The 17,668-nt window shown below is 41.0% G+C and overlaps 1 protein-coding gene across 4 annotated transcripts in view; it reads left to right on the top strand.

Annotated features, from left to right (window-relative positions):
* Nucleotides 1–17,668, top strand: part of St7 (suppression of tumorigenicity 7) — a 233,844-nt gene that overhangs the window by 201,425 nt on the left and 14,751 nt on the right. For 3 of the 4 annotated variants that reach the window (XM_032906915.1, XM_032906916.1, XM_032906917.1), the window contains one exon: nucleotides 13,219–13,369. In XM_032906915.1, the coding sequence (XP_032762806.1) occupies nucleotides 13,219–13,369 (151 nt within the window). Of the gene's footprint in view, nucleotides 1–13,218; nucleotides 13,370–17,668 lie in introns of those variants that run through there. The other variant, XM_032906918.1, reaches the window with a different exon arrangement.

Here is a 17,668-nt window from a genome sequence, read left to right as displayed (position 1 = left end):
CCCCAACTCTGACATCCTATTTATAAGACAGAATACAACCTGTCTCCCAGAGTCTTAATAGTCTAACCTTGTTGACCAAGAGTCTTAATAGTCTAACCTTGTTGACCAAGAGTCTTAATAGTCTAACCTTGTTGAAAAGCCCAAGTTCAAAGCCTACTCTGAGACTCAACATTAACATTTTCCCTTAAAATTGTATAAAATAAAATTTTAAAAGTTAAGTAGCATACTTTTAGTGGCCCACAGTAGGCATTCCTATTTCAAGATTTCTAAATAAGGCTGGAGAGATGGCTCAGCGGTTAAGAGCACTGACTGCTCTTCCAGAGGTTCTGAGTTCAACTCCTGGCAACCACATGGTGGCTCACAACCATCTGTAATGGGATCCGATGCCCTCTTCTGGTGTGTCTGAGGATAGTGCAGTGAATACAGCTATGTATTTATTCACATACATAAAATAAATAAAATTTAAAAAGAAAGAAAGAAAAGAAAACAGTTGAGGAATGGGATCAATTGAAGATTAAAACTAGGTAATTATTTAATATTGAAGTTTGGTATCTAAATCACAGGGTAGCATGAAATGAATTTGAAGGGCTTTGGCAGTCTAACCACTACTACCTTTCCGCAAAGCCTCCTTTTCTTAGACTGGCTGTGCTCCTGGCCTGTAGATGTCTCTTTCAGATATTCTCAGTTCCTAGAATCTAAATCCAAGGGTTTCTTCTCCATTTGATCTCTGGCTTTATTGTCACAGCTGCATTCTTCACCCTTTGAGAGGCTACATGAAGAGAAGCTGACCCCGACACATTACCCGGCCTCCTACACCTTTCTTAGAATTGAGTATAGAAGCTTCCATGATCCATAATTCTTATATTCTGCATATCTGCAAAATTAGCATAATGTAGATGATTCCAAAGTCTTCTTCAATAGAAGCCCTTTAGGACTGCAGCTGCAGAAGGAAGGAGTCATCGAGTGCCTAGATGACTGAGCATGAGACAGCTCTCCCTTAGTAACTGTGCATGGGAGAGGACTTCTCAAAGAAATAGCTTTCAGATGAGTTCTTTTATAGCTTTAAGTTTGTGATAAATGGGGTCGGTATAATTCCTAAGATTCCCTCAACGCACCCTTCTTATTGTCCTTATTCTAAGTATTTAGTTTTGGGTTTTTCTTTCTTTTTTTTTTTTTTCATAATGATCCAGCCATACTTTCTTAGGCCTCAGAATTATACATTGTTAAGCTACAAAGTTTTCTACTGTCCATTTTTTAAATCACAGTTCTCACTGTAAACTTGGCTAAAATCAGCAAGCAGCAACCACGCCATAACCTGAATTATTGGTGGCCTGCTTTTAAACTCACTCTGCTTCATCTAAGTATTAAGACATGAATAACGAATAATTTCTCATCCAATTCCTGTGAGTATGGTCCTTACTAACTGCATTCCTGGACATTTCATCTTATGAAGGCCCATCATAATTGCCTACTCTGTCTGCTTATACATTCTAAACTTTCTCTAGTTCTTCAAACATTTCCAACTCTTTCCCACAAAGCAGTTTCAAAGACCTCTGAACCACATTGTCAAGTATCACAACAATGACCCCACTTGTCTGGTCTGAATTGTCTGCATTAAAGTTATTGCCATCATGGAAAATAGCCTGTTGGGGAATTAAAGTGACAGATTATTTACTTTGACTAATAGTTTTAGTTCATCAGAGGAGGAGAAGCATAGCAGAATGGAGCAGCTTGTATCATGGCAACCCAGAGAGGAAAATGAAGAGCACAAGTGAGAGGCCTAGGAGGGAAGAGAGTGAAGGGAGTGAGCAGTGGGAGAGAAACAGGCAGAGAGATGAATATGCCCCACTGCTCAGCTCTCTTCTTCAGACCTTTGTGTTATCAGGGCCCCTAGCCTGTGGAATGTTGCTGCCCACGTTCAGTGTAGGTCTTCTCTTCTGAGATAATCCTCTCCGACCGCTCTCACAGACACACCCAGAGAGGTGCTTTATTGATTGCCTAAGTGCTTCTCAACATGGCCAAATTGGCAGTGAGGATTGCCATCCGGGACAGAGTGCCTGGAGTCCCTTGGTCTTCCTCAGTTGCACCTCATGGGAATTGTACTGTAGGGAGACTCCATCCGTTTACCTTTCACAAGCTAAGGTTTCTGTTCAGAATTAACCACAAAACTTTGTTCCACATACTAAATAGAGGGTACCCCAGGCATCTTGTATACACACTGTGCTTCCTAGCACTGTAGCAAACATAGCTGCACACACAGTGGGAACTTTATGAGCAAAGGATTGCATACTTCCTATAAGTTCTTCAACTCATATTGTAAGAAGGGTAATTGATGAGCCCCTAAATCACCACCAAATTCTTGACAGTTTCTTCAAAAGTATTTATGGTAATTAAATTTTAGTTATTTTTATAACAAATGCACGTATACCCTTTTCACCCATTTATTTTCTGTAACAATACTGTTAAGTGTTCCATATTATTATCTCTGTCTCTCAGGTGAGGGAACTAAATCTTTCAAAAAGCTTAGTAACTTGTTCGTAGTCATTCCGTAAATAAATGACAGCCGTAACTGGTTCCAGCTTGCCTACACTTAAAATCACCTTCTACTACTTCTTTACATCCTGCCCGGGCTCAGAGCTTATCTTGTGATGTGAACCTTCCACTTGATAGTAGGCACATCACCTCCTAAGACATTCGGTTCCTTCTGGAGAGTTGAAAGGTTTAGAAGACAATACACTTAATCCCTTTGCTGGCTTCTTTTTCATCAGACTACCTTAGTTACACACTTTACTCATACTCATAGCTTTACATAATTACATTTTACTTAGACGTAGGTAGAAATGCAGCCAGCACAATATATGAAAACTACCTTTGTGACTGCAGAGTAGGTTCCAGTAAGCAAGATACAGTGTCAGTGTCCCCTAACTAATAAAGATTATAGTTTTCAACACAGGAGAGTGACTCTTCAAAATTCTCTTCATGTGCAGACAAGTGCAGTAAGGTATAAATACTGCTTTTATTTCACCCCAGGTCCATGAAATTAATAATAATAATAATAATAATAATAATAATAATAATAATAATAATAAATGATATCAAACAATAAAAAAGCTGGAGAAGGAGAACCAGCAAAGCAGCAAGCAGTGCCTCAAGGACCCCTCTGACCTCAGGCCCCAGCCTTCACACAGCACTGATGTGCTTAGCTGTAGCCCTTGTTTTCCTTAGATGGCTTTTGTTCCCCAGGGATTTGGGATTAGAGCTGCTCAGTAAATCCACTGCTTATGACTCAGTAGTCACTAATTTGGGTTTATATTCCTTTCTAGCACAGGACTATCCCTAGTCCTCAGCATCTTGGTCCCAGCAGGGCCTGTATAGCCTATTACTTTATGTAGGATGAAATCTCCCCATACTCAGCACTCTCCTCATCGCTCCCCCCCCCACTCCAGCCCCGTGTAAGGTAGACAGGATTTCATAAGCACGTATGAGCGGCCTCATCACACATCACTGTTTCTACCTTCATTACTCCTGCAGTACTGAAGCGAGGTAACCTTTCCCTTAGCAAGCCATCTCCTACTGTACAAGTATCTGAGATAATCAGCTTGTACCAAAAGGATTGTTTGGTTCACAGTTTGAGAAGTCTCAGTGCATGTGTTTAGGTCAATGGTAAGCCCATCATGATGCCAGTATATGGCCAAGATGTCAAAATGGAAGAGGAAAGGACTGTACCTCCTGGAAGCATATTTCTCCAGTGACCTGAAGGTCTCTCACTAAACTGTACAGTTCCTAGCACCTTCTGGTGGTGCCAAGCTTCTAAGACATGCTTTTGGGGGAATGTTCCGGAATAAAGTCAATTCACAGCACTGACCTTGTTCCATGATGTAACTTAAATTTCTGTTTTATTAAGCAAATTGGAAGGCACAGGGAGAAGGGGGCAAAGAAAACAAAACCTTACATTATTGACTGCCCCAACAAAATATTTTCGTGTTCTGCTAAGTTTAGACTCTTTTTTCAAGTCTTTATGATATTCCTGTGCCATTCCTAAGGGAATGAATTAGAGCATTGGTTCTCAACCTTCCTGATAAGTTATTTCTTGGCTACAGGTGAAATGAGCCAATTCAAACCAGATTAGATTATATTAAAGGCAGGTGTATTGGGAAGCTGCCCTCAGGCAAATTCAACCGCTCCAAGGACTGAGACCAGGGGAGTCTCCATGGGAGGAGGTGGTGGTAGAAGAGAAAGAAAGAAAGGGAGAGAGAGAGAGAGAGAGAGAGAGAGAGAGAGAGAGAGAGAGAGAGAGAGAGAGAGAGGCACAGACACAGACAGAGACAGACACAGAGACAGACACAGACAGACACAGACATAGAGAAATAAAGACAGAAAGACAGAGACTGAGAGGGACAGAGAAGAGAATTTGAAGACCTTTAAAGCAGCTCTTCTCTTAAACACATTGTTTGTCCTTGCTGCTTTTCTTAAAGAGGACATTTCATAGCCACACTACAGTACCCAGCAGTACAAACTACTTATGAATCTAGTCTAGAAAACGTACAACAGATGTCCTAGGGCCACCACTAGCACAGAATCTCTAAAGAGGCTGATCACCTCCCATAGACCTGGAGGCCCCACACCTGCTTTGACCTGCATAGGCAGGCCAAGGAGCTGTGGCTAAGCTCCTGTGGCGCCAGAATATTGTGGATTGAGTATTCAAGAGAAATCACAATCAGCCATAGGAGAAAGCGTCTGTCTTAATTTTCCTGAAGTTCCAAAGCACCTAGCCATGTTCCTTCCTCGTGAGGCCCATCCTGGAGGAAGGAGGGGATGTGGGCCTCCTCCTAGGGAAGGATGCATACTACATCACCAATACTCAATTTACCCTCAGGACAGCCTGTTCTGCTCAGAATATTGATTGAAGGACCTCACCTAATTGATAACTACGTTTTTAAATCAAAGTCTAGAATAATATGAAGATGTGAGAAAATACAGAAAAGGATTAAAGTTATGACAAAAATGCATTCTCTTCAAAATGCACCATTTATTTCTCTTAAAAAGTTCATCTATTGTCAATTTAAAAATTCATTTTGCAGTGATTTCAAGAGGGATGTGAAGGAAAACATCTCAGTAATTATATATGCTAATGAGGTGTCTGCACTCATTGTTAGGATGATGGGAATTTTCCTTCATGTATACACTAAAGCAATCTTCTCTTTATATCTTGGTAAAGCTGATTGACAGAGGATAAAATTGCTTTTTAATCCAATTTAGGAAACAATGTTTAGTGAGTTACCATTTAAAGATTCTTGAAGCATGGAAGCAGAAATTCAAACTATGCTGCCAGATTGTGATATTGTATATCGATGGTATATTGCAGAAATGGTATTTTAATATACATTTCTTTGAGCCATATTTTGTTCCAGAGTCATTTTGCAAGAGAGTAAGAAGATATGTTGTAGAAGCAGAACCCAAAGGAAAATGAACAGAAAACGGTTTTAAAGTTACATTTCTCAAGCATAGAGAGTCTCTAAGGAGCCCCCTCTGACAAAACATGCTGCTCTTGCTGGTACTGCTCCTTGGAATGAGCTCCCCAGCCAAGGGCTCCAAAGTTGCCCCAACCTAAGCCCCCAGATCCTAGGGCTGCTTCTTAGTTCTTGTTTTATTCTGTTTTGTTTCTCCTCCTCAGCCTCTGGTACCCGGCAGACCATCACACGTTTTCTTTAGGAACCGTTGGCACCCAGTGCGTCTTGTGTTTTGCTGGACCAGTGAGGCACTCACCAAACCTCCAGCCACTTTTTACATCTTGAGGCAGCCCCAACCCCATCCTTTTTCTACCCCTGAGTCCTAGACACACTTCTCTGTGTCCTTTTGACTTCTTCATGCTGGTTTTAGGAAGACTAGTAAAATGATCTGCTGTCCAGTGTATGCACAGGCACTTAATCATTGGTACTTTGTAAATGTTTTCCATATCATCAGGTCTCATTTCTAAACTTTGACCCTGTAGTGGTTTGAATAGGAATGGCTCTAAAGATTCATGTGTTTGAATCCTTGACCATAAGGAGTGGTACTATGAGGAGGCATGGCCTTGTTGGAGTAGGTGTGGCCTTGTTGGAGTAGGTGTGGCCTTGTTGGAGTAGGTGTGGCTTTGTTGGAGTAGGTGTGGCTTTGTTGGAGTAGGTGTGGCCTTGCTGAAGGTCTTAAATGCTCAAGTTATCCCTAGTGTGGCATGTAGTCTCCTTCTGCTACCTGTGGATCCAGATATAGAAATCCTGGCCTCTTCCCCAGCACCATGTGTGCCTGTATGCTGCCATGTCTCTTGCCATGACTAAATTCCTGAGCTGTAAGTCAGTCCCAGTTAAATATGTTTTTTTATAAGAGTTGTTGCATTCATGATTGCCCTTCCCAGCAATAAACCTCTAAGATAGACACCAGTAACATGCCTTTGCTGCTCAGTTTTTACAGATGAACGAACTGAAGAGCAAAGCAATTAGATGACGTACACAAACTCATGGCGATCCTGTAGAGCAGGATTCCAAATAGCAACGCATAGAGACAGGTGGCCGGCAGAAGGAGGCGACACAGGGACCCTGTATGCACACCTCCTCCTTGTGACAGTGATGGCTGAAGGGACCACAGTTACTTGGGACATTTTATCTTATTACGTGCACACTGCTGAGTCCAAGTAGCAGTCAACAGTGAACCTCAGCATATGTTGCTCCTATTTCAAATGTCACTTTTTTTTAAAAACCAGAATGTATATTTTATTGGGGAGGATTTCAAATACGAGAATGCTAGATTTACATCTCTACCCTCCCCACTCTCCCCTCGAACTCCTCTGTTCCCCAGGTCTGTCCACTTACTTATTTACTCTATTGTACATGTGTGTTTGGCTGTATATTTTTTCATGCAGCATGGACCTGCAGGAGCTGGCACAGGGCAGAAGAGGGCATAAATTCCCTGGACTTGGCGTTCCAGGTGGCTGGGAGACAGTGTGGGCTCTGGGAGCCAAGCTGAGGTCCCTGCAGAAGCAGGAAGTGCCCGCACTGCTGATCCATATGTAAAAGTAATAACAGAGGGAAGTGATGAAGGAACATAAGAATGGTCACTACAAAAATTCTGTATTTTAACACAAAAGAAATTAATCTTCCATAATAAAAATTTAGCTACTCTTAACTTTTAACCCGATATCTTCCCATGCTTTTTAATGTCCAAACATTTTTGTTATCAAAACAATCTGCTATATATAGCATGACAGACTGTCATAACCTTTTCTGTGCTAACAAGCACTCCCTTCCACTGGGCTTTGGAGAATGACTTGATAACTATCATATTAATGTGCGGGATTTAATGGTCCTGGTCTCTCACACTTTATTTATCCCTATATTTTGCTGATGGTTTTCATGTGATTAATGGTATTGTTGGTATTGAACATTCCAGAAATGTGAAAAAATAAATTCCTTTGCATTAGTATCTATGTGAAGGATAACTTGGGAGTCATTTTTCCTCAAGTTGCTACGGAGTTTATACCTTGAAAAGGGAAACCTTGGCAGTCTGTCACTTGGAATAATTTCTGTGGCAGCTTTCCTCATAAATGAGCCAGCTTCATCCTGCCGGAGCAGGCACCACTCACTACAGATCAGAGCCCTCTACTTCTCTATGTATGCTCCGGCTTTACGTGCGAATGTATCAAGCATAAGGAACACAATTCTGACACAAATTGACTTTGAAAAGTTGCTTCCGAAACCTTTAGAAGTGCTGCTCTTCAACTAGTGTGGTTGAGCATTTGGGAAGGATGTTAGAGGTAGGATGCAGGCAAGATAGCACAGAATGCTGACTTAGCTAATAGAAACCAAGTCGCTAATACAGACAGGCAGAGCATGTGCTCTGATTTGCAAAGTACAGTTAGCCTAATTGATTTCTGCATACTTGTGGATAGGGATCTGCCCTCTTCCATTTATTTTCCTCTTGACAAGTAGGATGTGAAATGTTGTTCCATGCCTTTCTAATTTAAATGTTGCACATGTTGAGACCTGATATTGCCAGCCGTTTTAAGCTTGGCCCAAAACACAGCACATTGTTGTTATTAGCCTTCATCGGTTGGTTACAGCCAACACTCTATTTGGAACTATAAGAAGTATAAATCTCCACTATAGACATAAGCTCTTCCTGCCGTAAAATAGATACAGTGTGAAGGAGCACTACGTCTCCAGGGTGAATTCACTACTCTGACTAGGTCAGGAGTGCTCACTTTGAGGCTGTTCTTGGGAAATAATGTTTGAATTTAACTTAGCGTATATATGTCCAAGGTGCTTTCAAAGGAGTAGTGAGACAAATTAAGATAAAGACAACAAAGGCCATGTTCTTGAGGATTTTGTGAATGAGCTGAGAAAGGGACATGTACAAGCAGGGTGCTATATAGAACAGAGACATACATCAAGAGCAGAGGGAGCTTAGAGGGGAGCAGAGCGCCACCTCACAGCCTACACTGTGGACTATGGATGATGCCCTTGGAGCCATGTGACTGCATTCCATTCCGTTTGCCAAATGAGAAATCATTTCATCTCACATTTACTATTGTTTTTCAAGGGCATATATATGTGGTTTAAAAATCACATTTTGTTTTATTATATTATACTTTTATTACAATGCATATTCATTTTCAAGGAGTATCTATTTTTTCCATGAGTATTTGTAGACTTTTTTCTTATAGCTTTCTTATAGAATTCTTATAGAATTCTGTGCATCTATACAATGTGATTTTTTTTTTTTTTCTTTTTTTTTTTTTTTTCAGAGCTGGGGACCCGAACCCAGGCCTTGTGCTTGCTAGGCAGCGCTCTACCACTGAGCTAAATCCCAACCCTACAATGTGATTTTTTAAAATATAATTTTAAATTTTACTGAAAATAGAATTTTCATACAATGTATTCTTATCACAATTTTTCCTCTCCCAGCTCCTTCACGATCCTTTTCACCTTCCCAACCACTCATCCATACCATTTTTTCCTCTGTAGTAGAAAATCAATAGACAAAACCAGAAGAAAAAAAAAAAACAACAAAACAAACAAGAAAAAATAGAGCCTAAGAACCAGTGGAAGGGGAAGCCCTGGGTCCTGCTAAGACTGACCCCCAGTGAACATGATTGTTGGGGGAGGGCGGCAATGGGGGAGGGTGGGGAGGAACACCCATAAGGAAGGGGAGGGGGGGGGATGTTTGCCGAAACCGGAAAGGAATAACACTTTCGAAATGTATATAAGAAATATTCAAGTTAATAAAAAAAAAATAGAGCCTAAGAAAAAAACATAAGAAACACATTCGGATGCAAATACAAGCATTCATTCACACAGAAATCCTCTTAAAAAAATTGGAGACCATTCTATGTAAGCAAAAGATCTGTAAGGTCAAAAATATGCCGAGATAAAGCATTATGAGACAAAATCCCTCCAAAAATAACATTGAGTTTGTTCCCTGTTGGCCATTTGAGCATGGGCCTGCCTTTAAGTGTGGTTTGTATACTCAGTGAGACTACATTAGAGAAAACTAATTTTTCTTTTGCAAGTAGTTGTCAATTGGAGAGAGCTTCTGGGCTAAGGAGAGAGCCCATGTTTACTTGAGCATCTTCACACTAGGACGTCATCTGGCTTAGACCTGTGCAGGCCCTGTGCGTGCTGCCACCGCCTTCTGTGCTCACATCTCAGCAGCCATGTTGTGTCTAGGCCTTGTTTCCTTGGTGTCTTCCATCACTACTGGCTCTTACGATCCTTCCACCTTCTCTTCTGCAAAGTTCCCTGAGCCCCAGCGGGAGAGATTTGATGGAGACGTACCATTTAGGACTGAGTGTTCCAAGGTCTCTCACTATACACTGTTCATCTGTGGGTCTTTTTGTTCCCATTTGCTTCTGGAGAAACCTCTCTGATGATGGCTAAGTGGGACACTGATTATGAGGATAGCAGAATGCCTTTAGGAGTCATTTTATTGCTATGGTCCTTTAGCAGAACATAGTATTTGACATTCTGTAGTTCCATGGCCTATCTAGCCTCAGGTTCTTGGCCACCCGAGCAGTGGCAGGCATGGGTTCCATCTCACAAAGTGGGCCTTAAATCCAGTGAGACAGTGGTTGGGTACTCTAGCAACTCATGTGCCCTAATTGCATGTGGGTAAAATAGTTGGCGGCTGGGTTAGTGTTTACTTGTCTCTTCTGGTGCTGTGCAAAGTACCTTCCAGTACCATGAACACTGGACAGTAGGAGTGTAAGCTCTAAGTGAGCACTGGCTTGACTTCTCTGTGTTCAAAGTCACTCCTATTCCCTCTACTTCAATTCCTTTCTCACCTCCTCCCACCATATCTTCTCCCAACATCATGTCTTTGTTTTTGGGTTTGTTGTTGTTGTTTTTAGGTTTTACTTTTTTATTTTTACTCCCACTGAATCTGCTCAGTGCAGCATGCACATGGGTGGTATCTACTGAAGCATGGCTAGCCTGTTGGGATGGGGCCACAACCTTGAAGAAAAATAATTTTTCTTACCATTCATCAATTTCCAATAATTCCCAGCTGCTCTTTATGGTCACCTCCCACCTCCATGTTGGGATTTTGTTTGGTTTGATCTTGTGCACCTACAACTCTTGTGAGCTTGTGTGTCCAACTGCCCTGTTGTGTCTAGAAGACACTGTTTTAATGTAGTATTATTGCCTCTGGCTCTGTAATCTTCTGCTGCCCTTTCTTTGCTTATAGCTTAGGAGGAGGTGTGCTGTAGGCATCACATTTAGGGCCCCTCATTCTCTTCATGTTGGCCAATTGTAGGTCTCTCTGTGAACTAATATCACTGACAAAATAAGATTGTCTATTGAGAGTTGAGAGATAAACCAATTTATTGCTTTAAGGGTAAATAATTAAAGTGAATTTAATTATATATATATATATATACATACATACATACATACATACATATGTAGAATAATAGTAATAGTAATAGTAATAGTAATAGTAGGTTCTTTGCTAGGGCCTATGACCTATCTAGTCACAGGTTCTTAGCCCTGCAACAGTGCTAGGCCTAAGGTCCATCTAAAAATTGGTCTAGTTATTTTCAGTTTTGGTCAAAAGAATATTCTGTAGTAATGTGAATGTTCTTTCAAATTTCCAATGCAGCAGTCATGAGCTACATGCAGCACTTGAGAATGTGAAGTATGGATAGTGAAATCGAACTGAATTTCTATGTTGTTTAATTTTAATTAAAGTAACTACACAACCACCACATAAGGTCCTTGAAAGGTCCTTGGTAATTTTCTGAGCCCGCCACCTGGGTTTCCTCCACTGTGTATCCCAATTTACTTTCAACCCACAAATAGGGAAATACCTATTTAATTTCTTCTTATGTCTTCTATTGCTGAAGGTCCTTTAGTCCAAGAGAAAATGTGAAATAAAGTACTTTTAAGAGATTTTCCTAGCGCTAGACATAAAAAGAAAAGTAGTTTACACTTTTCTCTCAGCTGCCATGCCACTTGGAAATGCTCCACTCTCCCTGAGTTGATTAAGCCAGTTTATTCATATTTAGTTTCATATAATTCATATAGCATCTTTCTCATTTTTGAAGTTGACTGATTGGCAGCATATTTATGAATGATTACTAAAGGCTCAGGTCAAGGTTTTCTTCTGAGCTCTCATTAGATAAGATTTGTGCCTCATTAGTTTTGCTGACGATTACTGATGGCAAGAAGAGGCTCTTCCTTGCTTTCTGACTCTAAACTATGTAGTCCATAGCACGGTGTGAGTTCTAGATTTTTGATGATGATTCATAGTCTTGGGGATTATAAGACTACTGCTAGCATTATGTAACTCACAATGGAATCTAAAAGATACCAGAATCATGAGGGGATAGGCAGCTGTATTTGAGCACAACCGATGCCCTTTGTATTTATATTATAGTTAATTTAACTATGTTTTGATTATAACTATAGCATTGGTTGGATTGATAGCATTACTTTCCATGGAAGATTTTTGTCCTACACCATTTTAAGGCAAACATAAGAAATCTGTAGCTTCTGGTATCACAAAAAGCAAATGACCAAAAGCTCCTTGGAATTCAGGTTCAAATCATCATTATGATAAACCTCTTCCATGGGCCATAGAGGACAGTGAAAGAGCTAGCTGTGCCATGGCCTTCATTGTATGCATGAGGAGGATTCCTCATGATCTGGTATCTTTTAGATTCCATTATGAGTTACTTAATGCTAGCAATAGTCTAATACTGAGTCTTCTACACTTTTCTCCTTCTCACATTTCCATTGACAGAAAGAAACTGGGCAGTTCTTTTTTATATTAAAAATTATAAACTTGTTTTATCATTTTTAACTCATGTCATGGTAATTAAACGTCACTGTAAGGCCTATGTTTGCTGTCCATAAAAGTGGTAGCGGTGGTAGTGTGGGGCAGCTGCAGCAGTGCTGTGTGTACCTGATACGTTTGGGGATAGATTATAGAAGGGGAGAAGGAAGAGCGTAGTGCCAGGAAACTGTTCCAAGCTTGCCCACATCTCTGTCTATAGGAAATACAGAGGAATGGAAATGGAAATTTAGACTCCCTGTTATTCCCCAGGAAAGGCACACCTGGTCTTGACTGTACCCCAGCTCATTTGTCCTGAATGGGAATGACAGATGGAACCTCCAGTCCCTTCAGTCTCTGGGGAAGATCTAGAAGGTCTTTGTAATTTGGAGCGTGTTTTATTCTCTTGGATCTTCCTGCACACAAGCTGACAGCCTTCCTTGTTCCCACATCTGAGTATGTGCTGATAGTTCCTTCCACAAAACAACATCCTTCTTGATAGACAAGATAGACAAATTGCATGGGCAGTGCTACCCAGTGTCACATCCTTAGTGCAGGTGGCTCGCAGAACTGTTACTTCCTATGTCTAGTTCACGTATTTTCATTGTGGTTGTAAAATTATACAAAATCATTGTCTTCTACATTTTTCCTTTTGCTGTTTGAGCCTATATTAATTTTTCTGATTGGAGTATCTTAGCCTACACGTCTCCATGGAAGAAAACTAGTACGAAGCTAATCAGCTGTCAATAACTTGAGTATTGCTGGGTGTTTTAGTAATTGCCTTCAATGTAGCCTTGAGGTTGGAGGTTTGATGAATGTTTGTGAATGATGGTTTTAGGGAAGCCAGCCTATTTCCGTGTTGAATTCATAATCACTGTACAGTAACACATCTGTCTCCTGCTTTTTTAATTTCAGTATCTGCTAGAAATGAAAAGCTTAATCCTCCCACCAGAGCACATCCTGAAGAGAGGAGACAGTGAAGCAATAGCATATGCATTCTTTCATCTTGCACACTGGAAGAGGGTGGAAGGGGCTTTGAATCTCTTGCATTGTACGTGGGAAGGCAGTAAGTAATTGTTTTCTTTGAACGATCTTTAAGAACATGGAGTGCTAGAACTGTTTATGCTGCAACAGTTCATGATGAACAATGAGAATTGGCAAGTCTGCTTTTCGTTTGATGCTCCAGATCCCCAGAGATAGGGGTGTTGCTGTGGTAGCGCCACGTCGAGATTAGAAGCATATCTCATACAAGAGATAACTGATCCGGGTCTGCTAGAGACATCCTTTACCACCCAGCAAACCCTCTCTGGAGATCTGCACAGCCCCTTGACATCAGCGTACCCTTTGCCTTACGATAAAGTCTTGTGCTGGACCCTGCTTACCGTTTCCTGTAGCCTCAGTTGTACAGTTGGGTAAGAGACACAGTTATCGCACTGAAGTAAAACTGAGCACCTACCCAAGCACCCTAGATAGGTTTCAGATAGCAGCAGTGCCCATGATGGAGTAGTGTATGGAACTGGGGCACTCCTGTGAATGATAAATGCCTGGTAGATGGCCCTGGCATGCTCTCTACAGTTGCTGTCATTCTGCATAAGGAAACAGGCTCTCATGGCAGGTGGCACGCATGTCTCTACTCCTTATTCTCTGTAACCAGGAGAAGGGGCTGCCTGTGCCAGCTGTCCGGTGACGTTTTCAGAAGGTAGAGGTCTGCGGGCTAGAACACCCAGGGAAAAGTCTGGTGACAAGTGAACAAGCCCTGAACACCAGGGCAATAGACAAGCAAGAAGAGTGTGTCAAGAAATGGCAAGTTGTACAGTTGTTAGGAGATTGCAAGTTAAGGAAGAAGAAACAATACTATGTTATTGGACAACATGCACACTGAAACACTGCTAATTCCAATTTCAGCAGAACAAGTATAACATGTAGCATTTTCTTTTATGGAAAATCAAAACCAAAAATATTAGAGTGTCTGTTAGCTTTTTCCCATTTCATCTATACTCCAGTTAGGCTCACAAACAAGTCTTTTTAGTCCCTTTTGTCCTTTATCTTCTCTGCTTCCATTTTCCCTTGACAAACTTCTGTTTCTCCCTGCTCTGCCCTTCATGACCCAGGAAGAGGTTAGCTTGGTTCAGGAAATGACGTGGGCTAAGAGTAAGTTCACAGAGCTGTTTTCAAAGGCAGTTGGAAATTTTTTATTTAGCTGCTTTGAATTTTTTTCTCAGATAATTAACAAGCTTTATATAATTTTCTGCTTATAACCGGAAAGATAATGGACTTTCCAGTGCTTCTCCCTCTGCTTGGTAGATGTAATAAGATAGCCAGGTGTCCAGGTCAGCAGACTCCCTCAAGAGACTATGGGCTTGTGCACAATCTCCTACAACTTGTGCTGATCACTGCTTGTAATGTTGGTTATTAAAAAGGACAAAAGGAAATGTTAATTCAACATGAGAAAGATTCCTAAAAGCTCAGCTGAATCAAATATGAGTCATCACATCTAGTGTCAAAAGCTAAGTAGATCGATCGGCTCAGCAACTACACCGATAGCTTGGCATTGTGGATACTCAACAGTCAGACCTACCGGAAAGGACCCAAAATGCACAAAGCAGATAAACACGTGGTGTTTGGGTGACATCACCATAAAGAATTACAACGTTTTGGAGAATGACAGGAAATGCTGGGAAGATTGTAATCAGCAAGCAATAAGGAGTTCCTCTGAAGCAACCGGGAAGGGTCATGAGACAGAGAGCCAAGCACTGACGCTGTGGACCGCCAAACTAAGCGGGCAGGGGGACCAGGGAATCACCTTAAGATGCATTCATAGAAGACACTGAGATTAAGCTGGGTGAATTTTTATACATAGAATAGTAAGGTCAGGAGACCAGATCCCTATAGAAAGTATCAACTGGGAATTTGATACTTACAGATACATGTTTCCTGTAAAAATTCAGATAGCTGGGACCCTAGCCCAAATGAGATCCAGTGCCAGCCATGCTGAGCAGAGATGTACAAGTGTGCTCACTGTGTGCTCACCGTGTGCTCACCGTGTGCTCACTGTGTGCTAGATACAGAAGCAAACTTGAACATCAGGAACATTGAGGAGTCTTTTCACATGCAGGTGATGTCCTCTGGTTTTGCATTTTCACTCAAAGCCTGGATAACACTCTAGCTTAGGCAGAGAGTTATCCTCAGCGCGATGCGTGGCTGTTTGGTTCAGGCAGCCAGGGGGCAAGGCAAGTCCATATTTCTCCTCTGCAGTGAACACATGAAGGGGAGAGACTAGTTATCTCTGACGCACTTTCTGGGAGGTCACAATGTAGATTTACGTCACTACATATAAGTCAGAGTATACTGTCTTATAATTTGTACTTTACCAGTTTAGAAAGTTGCTCATCCTGGGTAAAATGAAAACATGCTATTTCTCTAATATTGATTTAAACATTTCAACAAGAATAAAATAATAAACAATACATGTGAATAAAAAAGGAATGAAACTGAAGTGAACGGACCTAACCTCAGCTCTTGTTCGGAGTGGTGTGCAGCATGCGTTTTGTTCTTGACATTGTTCTTCACGTTTTGTACAACTTTTGTGTATGTTTTCAATAAGCAAAAGATGTATACTAATTTATGCGTGCACATATACGTATCTAGAAAAAACTTTCATGATAAGTATTTTTCAGCCATTCTTTCTTTTTATTAAAAAAAAAAAAAAAGCCACAAGTCTTCCCTGCAGTTTAGAAGGAAGAATTACCTACCACTCCAACCTCAAGCATTTTTTTACAGTCTTTTAACATTTCTTCTAGATCTGTGATTTTTACATTTAGATTAGAGATTCACAGGTCTGTGTTTTAAAGATTTGTTTTACTGTTTTAAGATTACAAGATGGGGCTGGGGGGTGGGGTGGGTAATGCACTTGAGTGCAGCCGCACACAGAGGCCAGAGGAGTTGATTGAATCCCCTAGATCTAGAGTTACCAAGGGTCTTGTGCCAACAAGCTGCCCAGTGTGGGTGCTGAGAACGAACTCAGGTCCTCTGGAAGAGCAGTTTGTACTTTTAACTACAGGGACGTCCCTCCAGCCCCACAGCTGTGTTTTAAATCAGATGACTTGGATTAGAATTCTGACTCGGGGGCTGGGGAGGTGGCTCAGCCGTTAAAGGCTAGGCTCACAACCCAATATATAAGAATTCTGACTCAGATGCTGATAGTGGTATCTACTTACCTAACCTTGGAAACTGTAAAGCCACAATGAAATGGAATGTTCTACCTGACCGCCACGTGTTGGTGTTTAGGTGCCAAGCTGTTTAGGCAGCTCTTCTGTGGTGGCAGGCTCTCCCCAGGGGCTTGATCAGAAGAGGCTGCACTTTCCCAATCTGCCGCTTGGTGGCGCCTTTTGACATCTCCAGCGTCAGAGTTCAGGTTTTCTTCTGAGTCATTGATTTTCTTCATCCTGAAATATAAGGCCATTCCCTAATTCCACCCAACTTCTCAATTTTATTAGAAAGAGAAGTCAAGAGAGATTTTACCAGGTTCCATGTAAAACAGTGTTGTATTTTAGAAATATTTAAAAACAAAACAACAAACAACCTTGATTCTCTTAAGTGTTGATTAGGGGTGGAAATAGGAAGTTGTTTTTTTCTCATTGAATGAATTTATTATGTTAGAGAATTAGTCACTCTGTAGAATTAAGTAGATTTTCCATCAATTATGTTGAACCTTTCCTCCTTTTTGTGAACTCCAAAGTCTGGCTGATATATAACAGAGATTGTGTTTGAAGCATATGGTAGTTAAGAAGGGGGTTGTGGGGGTGAGCGGGGGAGATATGCCCTTGAATTCTCAACCACAAATACATCAGCATTTCAAAGGTTTCCAAAATGTTTGATTCATCACTGTCCCAGACCCCAAAATTACACAATCAAAGTCCAGATAATTTTTTAAAAGAAGGGGGAAGAGTTTTAACTTTAAGACTTTCTATGTTTCCTGGATTATTACACAGCTGCCTCCTTGTCGGAATTATGTTTGTTTTAAACATTGCTGCCTCTGGTTCTCCTCACACACGTGCAACACCACAAGTATGAGTTGAATACAAAGATCATGTATGAATGAAAGCAAGCTCTCATTTCAACTGAGCTTGCACTGGCAATGCACTTTACGTGGTCTGTCTTAATCTTCTGTTTTACCTGTATTCAATATTGATGCGTCCTGTCTCCCTCCCACCTTGATCTCTCCATCGGCAGTATTTATTTTAGAGTGCATGGTTGTTTGTCGACCACAACATGAACTTGAATTTTCATGTTCTATACACCAGAAGACGATTGTGCCATAGGGTAAACCACTTAGCCTTTCTTTGTGTCTATGTTTTTCCACTCA

Source organism: Rattus rattus, chromosome 6 (genome assembly GCF_011064425.1).
Source record: "Rattus rattus isolate New Zealand chromosome 6, Rrattus_CSIRO_v1, whole genome shotgun sequence".
Lineage (NCBI taxonomy): Eukaryota > Metazoa > Chordata > Mammalia > Rodentia > Muridae > Rattus > Rattus rattus.
The sequence above is the reverse complement of the archived record's forward strand: the minus strand, read 5'-3'. Positions and strand labels throughout refer to the sequence as shown.